The 8,331-nt window shown below is 46.5% G+C and overlaps 1 protein-coding gene across 2 annotated transcripts in view; it reads right to left on the bottom strand.

Annotated features, from left to right (window-relative positions):
* Positions 1–393: 393 nt before the first annotated feature.
* DNAJC13 (DnaJ heat shock protein family (Hsp40) member C13) overlaps positions 394–8,331 on the bottom strand; it is a 65,750-nt gene continuing 57,812 nt past the window's right edge. For both annotated transcript variants that reach the window (XM_066320788.1, XM_066320798.1), the window contains 3 exons: positions 5,368–5,511; positions 4,479–4,578; positions 394–1,238 (listed from right to left, as the gene is read on the bottom strand). In XM_066320788.1, coding sequence (XP_066176885.1) covers positions 1,141–1,238; positions 4,479–4,578; positions 5,368–5,511 — 342 coding nt within the window. In that variant the 3' untranslated portion in view covers positions 394–1,140. The remainder of the gene's footprint in view (positions 1,239–4,478; positions 4,579–5,367; positions 5,512–8,331) is intronic.

Here is an 8,331-nt window from a genome sequence, read left to right as displayed (position 1 = left end):
CTCGGGGCTACAGTGGCAGAGTACCCAGAACCAGAAGCATTCAAAAAAGTTCCTTACCTCCTTATACTTCAAACCAAGAATATAACTCTTTTGAGAAAGCAGTAATTCTTGTTTACATTTCCATCCACCCCAAGTTTCCTCTTGCTTCCTGCCAAGATTGTTTTCTGGGAAGTTCAGAGTGTCAGCACGTCAGTGGCTGAAATGCACTTCAAATACAAAACCACCTGCACTGTACTACTACATGTGGTTCAGGAGTTCTGCTCTAGGTGTCAAAACCTGCACAAAGCATTTTTTCAACCAAGAATGCCCAGGATCAGATTTAGCCACGTTCCAGTCAGGGTCTCTGCCTTAATTTCTCACACTTTCCAAGAACAGCTAGACAAGAACACCACCTTTATCTCATTAACAAGGCTCTTAATTCCCTTTATTTTAAAATTCTATGTACATATGAATGATCTGTATAATGTACACTCAATATAGAAAGTTTTTATATACTGGATAATGTATAGAACATTTCACAATTACACTAATTTCTTACATAACATGTCAACTTTTTAAGGTTTTTTTGCTGAAGCTTCGTCAATTTGGTCAAGCCAGTTATACATACAAATGTCTAATGCTGTTTGATCCGAGGAAGAAGGTAATGTTAATGATTAAGGACATGAGTGAACTGGTGCAGGGACAAACCCTTTCAGGTCATGTTCAATGGGAGTGATCACATCAGACTGAGATATGAAGGGATGCCCTTTTAGTGGGGTCGGTGAGGTCAAAGTTATTTTAGCCCAATTCCTCTAGACTGTAGCTCAACTCCAGTCATGCTAATTCATAAAATATAAAAACTAGGAAAGTTTGATTCACAGTCTTGTAAACAAATATAAAGGAACAAAATGTGCTTATGTACAACAAGAAAAAATTCTTGTGTACCCATTTCAGCTGATCCACAGAGTGCTTTCTTGTGTTACAGTGTGGTAGTTAGAATCACTGACTTTTCCTAGAAAAAAAAAAAGTCATAGAAAAAAGGAATAACACTGTCATAAACACCTGGCAAGGCAGTAAGTTCACTTCAATGTATTGGAGGAAAGTGCTGTTCCTCGTCACTGGCCAGTCTGCCTTTGTCTCTTCCACAAGGATTTCCAGTCCTTAGCTGACATCTCCCACTTCGTTGTCTACTGGGGGTGGTACGTTGGGCATTACGGATGACGTCGTCCCTGCAGTGAGGTAACCAGCAACTCCAGGGCCTTTGGGGAGGAAAACAAACACTGGTGATTAGTTTTCCTTCTACTGGGTGACTAAACAGCTTTATCCTCTCTGGTAACACTCAGATGCATCATCTAAGTCAACCAGACACCTTACACAAGAATATTTAAGAGTTTTTCTATAGGTTCATTAAAGTTTAGGAACACTAGAAGCTAAGACTTCTTAGTCTACCACGTGGAATAGTTTGTGGGGGCCATTTTTGGGCTTGCTCAATTTTTTTTTATTCTGATATGCCAAATAAGTTAAAAAGAACCCGAACTACCTGCATTACCCATCTCACCTTCCATCATGGAAGCAGCAGTAAAGTAGGGATGGCCTTCCTCTGCTACAGAAAGGCCCTGCCATGGAATCAAAGTGAGTTCAGGCATGTGCTCCACTACTCGGCTCCTTGTGTATCTTTTTAGTATTGTAAAGGTTTTTCCCAGCTGCACAATTCCAGGATGCACAATGGGCTGCCCTATGAAGAAGCAGAACCGCCTAAAGCTTGTCCAGCCACCAATTTGTGCCTTCAGCTAGAGTAAAGTGACAGCATTCTTGGGATACACAAATGCCATACTGGAGACGCAGGACTCACACTATTACTAGGTTTCCATGTTGATTACTATAGGGGCTATCAGTTTTGCACTGCAGGCAAAGCCCCTCTCCCTCAAAGCCTGGAATTAAAAATTTAGGCACATAGAAACTTTCAACAAATGCAATAAAAACTTAGGTTGCAGCATAAGGTGTATTAACAGTAATTTTTATCATATTAGTGACTAGACAACTGATCACTCACAACATGCTCCTACACCAATACGGCAATTGACTTGGTCTTAGACCTCCAGCCTACACTACCAATATTCATCATACTAAGTTCTTCCTGTACTCTTCTCCTTTAAGCCATCCTCATTGAGTTCTCCCAAATTTACTATTCGTTCCTGTCCCACCCTCCTTTCTCACACTTCAGTCCAGAGCCAGAACATCAGAGCATGGTTTGTCTTCCTGCAAACAGTCCCACACTACTACTGCAGGCAGAGAGCAAAGCAAGCAGTGCCTCTGGCAATAAAAAGCTCTCTGACTGCATGAGGGCTCTTCTCTTTGCCTCCCATCAGTGGAACCTGCCAAGTGTCAAACCCACTGTTACCCATCCTAGTGCAAAAATTCCCCGTAGTTATCTTGTGCCTCAATCTTTTCCATTATGGAGGATCCCTAACGGTTCCAAAGTTGAGTTCCTGTGTACCAGCAAGTACCAGGCAGTGCAGTTGTCAGTGTAGGGCTCCTGTGTGCTCGAGGAAGGCAAGGCAAGTGTGTCGGTGTTGGGCAGTGTGGGACCACGCCTTTGTACAGCTCTAGGACATGCATCTGTTACTCGGAATGCAGCGAGCGCAGCGTGCGTTCTGCGAGGTGGTATCTACCTGCTTTAGAGAGCTACACAGAAGTTAGCAAGCTGCCTGACACAGCAGATCTAAAGCCCACTTCTCAGGTGAAGGGGACTGCTGCCAGTTAGAAGGGAAGGAGAAGAGACACCTGAGGGAAGAGAAATAAGCAAGGGAAGTTTCAAGGGAAGTGCAAACAGCAAAGCAATTTGAAGCAAGACATAAGGCAGAATACAAGATAAGAGAGGTTAAAAGTAAAGCTTGGTTTCCATCCACACTTTGCATTTGTACAGCATCTTCATTCTACATGGGCAAGCACTTAAACATTAGGCAATTTAAAAGCAGCACAGGCCTTAAGGCAATTGGAAAACTGTATTGCCCCCAGTCTCAACCCTGACCACCTCTGGTATAGTTTCAGTTCTTGGCCAAAAATCAGTCAATTTTCTTCCTATTTCTAAATTCACAGTATTTATGAAATATCAGGAAACTCAGTACAAACTAAATCAGTTCAAGTGTTCTTTGTCAAAACCAGAAAACTCCCATTCAGAGCTAAAGCATACAGTCCTGTGCTTTATGCACAATGCATCAAATGTTGCAATACCTACTCTCAAACTATAAGCAACTGCTTCTAGAAAGTGTAGTTCTCCACTTGAAAGGCTCTTGCTTAATTTTCTCAAATGCTAGTATTTGAGATACATACTAGATATATACTAGCTTACATGCTAGTATCTTGCAAGAAAAGCTTTGGCCATCTGATTTATACCTCATTAGTTCAGTTATGCTCAAAACCTTTACCAAGATTCCTGTACTGGGTTAGATGAGAAAGTTCCATGTGGCACATGGCTGTGTCCACACTGGCTTGTCACAAAGGACTTTAAAATGTCACCTGTGAGGCAAAGCTTTTAAGACCAAGTGTTTGTTCAGCTGATAGCTACTGAGTAGTCAGAAGTTTGCATCATGTGTTGCTTTAGACAGTTTGCTGCAATGTCATTACTTGCTACATCTGAAAATATTTTATGTGATAATGATGTTTTGGACTGTGGTACTGTGTCTGTCAAGTGCTGCTCAAGTGAAGAAGAACAGGACTTGATTTGCAGTGACATAACCAATCTGGGATTATGTCTGCACCATACAAGGAAGTTCCCATCAGTTGCTAACCTTAGTGTGTACACAGTGCACAGCACACAGAGCTAAAATGCTCTTCTTCACTACCAGTGGGGCCGGGGTGCCTTTTCGATATTGGTGGCACCAGCAGGGGACCCACCCATGGCGCACCACCGCTGCAGTGAAGTTTATGCTGCAAGCTGCACGTACAGGCATGAGGCCCCCCTGGCAGGGCACTGATTCTGGCTGGAACACAGCCTCAAACTCCAACCTATTAGCATTCCAACTTTTCCACCAGTACAACTACCTGCCTAACACTAAAGTTGTGTAAATTCACACAGCCAACTAATACATACAGTCTGACTGATTCTGAAGACAGCTTACACACCCCTCTAACTGTGGATAAACTGGTGTTCTAGAACTGAAGTAGACTGATCCTGAGAAAGCATGGAAAGCTTCTGTAATTCATCAGTTTCAATTACACCTCTGCTTTATCACTACAGAGTACTTGCAAGTCTTGCCAGTGTCCAGATTCTGTTGCTAAGTATGTACAGCAAAGACTATGCAGAGAAATACATTCTGAACCAGCAACAAGTTTACCTTTTAGTAAGGGTGTTAAAAACTTATTGTATTTTTACAGCACTGAATGTTCAAACCATGTGAGGGCACTAGATCCTGGGGATAAACAGTAACTCCAGATTCTGTGACAATTAAGTAACAGTTCAGTACAATTCAGGACATAGACAGGAAAGAGTTGCTAACCTGTGAGGTATCCTGATGTTTGTGTATCAGAAATGAACAAGTCATGTTTCTGATCCTTGAAGGCACTCCACACAGAAGAACGGGACAGAATTTCATTTACCTGCAGTGTTTAAAGAGAGAACACAGTGAGCAAGTGCTATTTGTCACGTGCTAGGCAAACAAACGCATTTTCTATTGCCAAACCATTCTGAAAGGATTACACCGAAGAACATGGCAGTAGTTCTGGCTGCAATATGGAATTCATGCACATTTCCAAGGAGACTTTCTTTTCCATGTGACTTGTGCAGCTGAACACAACGCTCAAAAGAAGTCACTTAGTAGCTGGCTTTATCCTTTGTTCCCCAGAAAAGTTACAAGGAAAAGCAACCCTAGAAGAGTCCTTGCCATTCAGTAACAGCTGAGGGAGAATAGGACTTTCCATGTACAAGAGCAAGATAGAGACTACTTGGAAGAAAGACCTGTTCCAAGTTTCCTCCCCTCGAGAAAACTTTCAACAAAAGGGTAAGAAAAAGGCATTAAGAGCCAGTAAAGCTACTGGGACAAATTTACTTAGATATACCTGATGCAGTTATGTATTGATTCAGAAAACAGAAGACAAATTTACATTTATAACACAAGTTCTTAAGAGTTGTCAATTAAAGCTAACCAGCTCATAGAACATTTCTGCACTTGGGATTTGTCTTTTTATTAGTGTTCTTCACATGAATTGAACGAATGACTTCTCCACAAGCAAGAGATGAAGAAATTCCAAAGAATAATCATTTTGCAGCTGCAGAACATCAGTATTTTGGGTGGGATGATGACCATGACAGCCAGAAGATTAAACAAATGATGTTTGGAGTTTGACCTACCAAGTGCCAAAGCCCAGATAAGACTTGGGAGTACTCACCTGTTCCCCATACTGCAAGCTCCGAGACATGGATTTCAGACTCTTAACAATCTGAGCTTTTGTTGCAGATGGGCTTTCCAGGTTCTCAAGACCAACACCTTCAAGCAGCTTTAGAAGATAAGGGACCAAATCTGCTTTCAAAGCCTGTGAACATACCCAAAGAATTTGTCTTAACACAGAAAAAATCTGTATGGAACTTCCTGGTCTATCACTAGCATTAGTGTGAACCAAAAGTGCCAACAGCTGTTACTACACATGCCAAGACAAGTCCATTTTTCCTGAGCTGTGTGAATATAAACAAGAGACAGCAAAGATACTGTCTGTGGTTAGATAAGGGACAGGCGGCCGGAAGATCTCGGACTGTAACGGTGAGGAAGAGAGCAAGCCCCATCCCCCTCTCGAGATAAGCTACCCCTGAAAAGAATGTAGACCCTCTACTAACACGTGCCAGTACTTTTCCACTCCAACTACTAACCCAGGAGGTGTGGCAATATCCTGTTTGACGTAGTAATAGATAAGAAGTATAAAACCTGAACCTTTTACTTAATAAACGTCTTTTGTAACCGTCTGCCATATTGGTACCATGCGTCTGTTACAAGACCCGACCCACTCATGAAAGTAAAGTGGAAGTCGTGCTGTAGGCCTAGATACCAGAGCCTCCACTGTGGCAGAAACAGCGAACTGCTACAAGTGGTGCCGTAAACCCGGGAACGATTACCTCGGAGGACGGGAGCTACGCTTTGGAAAGGCACAGCGGGTAGGAGTCGGCCGGTCCGAACTCCTGAGGAGGAGAAGAAAAAGGGGGACGCCCCAGGACCCCGCGGGAGAAACATGGACCCCGTGAAGTTGGTCGTGAGTAAATTAGCAATCCACTCAGGAATTGCATGGGACAAAAAAGATTTATTTCTTGCTATTGCAAGGTTAACGGATCTAGGCGCGATTTCACGCCCTATAGACATATTAAATTCAGAGGGGTGGGAGAAATATACAGTTGCCCTGGCGGAAGATACAAAAGCCACCGGCAGCGGAAAAGTTTTAAAAGCATGGGGAAAAGTTGAAAAAGTGTTGCGAAAAGCAATGGAAGAACAGGAGGCTTGGAACGCTGCAAAAACGTGTTTATTCACGGCTAAGCAGCCGGGGAGAGGGGACCGAGGGGGCGCAGGACCCTCCGGAGAAGCCCCGGAAGAGAAGGGGGGGGGGCGCAGTGCAGCAGAGACCCCAGGGGAAAAGCGAGAGTCAGACGCCTCATCCCCCTCCAAAAATACATGCATAAAAGCCGCGGAGCACGCGGAAAACCCCCGGGTCCCCCCGCGAGAGACCCCAGATCCGAACACCCCCGAAAAAACCGCGGCTTCCCCGATAATCCCTCCTTGCCGCGACCAGGGTCCGAGCGGCGGCACGGCGCTAGGACCGGCGGCGGCGCCGCCCGCGCGGAGCGGCGGCTCCCCGGCACGGTCCGAAACGGCAGCCTCTCCGGGCGCGGAGACGCAGCGCGGCCGCGCGGAGGAATGTGCGCGGTCTGTCTGGGAAGAACTAGCGCGGCAGGCGAGAGACGCAGAGAGATTGGCTATCGCCGCGGAGGGCATACACCCCCCGCCATATGGCCAAGATGGCGCCGACGGTCCGGCGCGGGGGCGGGGCGACCAATCGCCGCTACCCCCCCCGCCATGTGGCCAAGATGGCGCCGGCCACGTGGAGCGCGAGCGGGGAAGGGCGCCACGTGGCGATGCGAACCCGGAAGTGCAAAACCCCGCGACCGAGCATGCGTGGGGGGTCGGAGGAATTCCGGAGCCACCGACCTACATGGCGCATGCGCGGGAGAGCGGGGGGGGGCGAACACGCGGACAAGGTCCCTTACCGGTGTCATCTACCAAGGGCAGGGGCGAGCAAAAAGGGGGAACGTGGGACAACCCCCGCGATAGGCGCCGGCGTCACCCCCGGTCGGAAGGGGGGGGCCGGGCGCGGGAGGCGGAATGGAGTCAAAGCAGAGGGAACATCCGAGCCCACCCGCCGAAGGCGGGACGGGGGCGGAGTCCGGGGAAAAAGCATAGCAAACCGGAAGCTTACCACCAGTTCACTTCCGACACGGAAGGAAGTTACAACTCCACGGCGAGCTATACAGAGGGCTCCGAGTCCGATTCGGAAACGGAGATAACAGATTTTATAAAGTTTCCAGCGAAACCGAGCAAAGCTTTTAACAATGTAAGGGAACAAAATCAGGGCAAATTAACCGATTGGGGGAAGATAAAATTAGCCTGTGCAGAGTGGGAACCTGCGGCTGCAATACATGCGTTCCCGGTACGGGTCTCTGGCACCCGGCAGAACCAGAGACGGACTTATACCCCACTCAGTACGAAAGAAGTGCAGATTGTGGTGAAAGCGGTGCAGGAAAAAGGAATTAATTCACCCCTGGTGTCCACACTGATCGATGGTCTTTTTAGCAATGATGATATGCTGCCTTTTGATATCTCACAAATAACCCGTATGTTTTTTGATGGAGCAGGATTAATTGTATTTCAGCAGGAGTGGTCCAATTCATGCACAGCTGCCCTAGCTCAAGCCTCAGGGCAGGGACAGCCTCTACATGGCTCTACGCTGTCCAGGCTGCTTGGCAAACATGACGATGTGGCCACGCCCCAAAACCAAGCTGCACACCTCACAGCAGAGGAGGTGAAAGCAACAACCAGGGCAGCTAGGGAGGCAATAAGGGCAGCTTCCCGGGTTGTGGACAAGTCCACGCCATGGTCAACGATCAAACAGGGGGAAAGTGAGAGTTTTACACATTTTGTGGACCGATTACAGGCTGCAATTGATTCATCCACCCTGCCTGCAGCTGCAAGGGGACCGGTGGTGACAGACTGTTTAAAACAGCAGTGTAATACTGTAACCAAGGAAATTTTACGGTCTCTGCCTGCAGGAGCCAGCTTAGCTGACATGATCAAACATGTGGTAAAGGAAGAACAC

The sequence above is a fragment of the Sylvia atricapilla genome, chromosome 1 (genome assembly GCF_009819655.1).
Source record: "Sylvia atricapilla isolate bSylAtr1 chromosome 1, bSylAtr1.pri, whole genome shotgun sequence".
Classification (NCBI taxonomy): Eukaryota; Metazoa; Chordata; class Aves; order Passeriformes; family Sylviidae; genus Sylvia; species Sylvia atricapilla.
The sequence above is the reverse complement of the archived record's forward strand: the minus strand, read 5'-3'. Positions and strand labels throughout refer to the sequence as shown.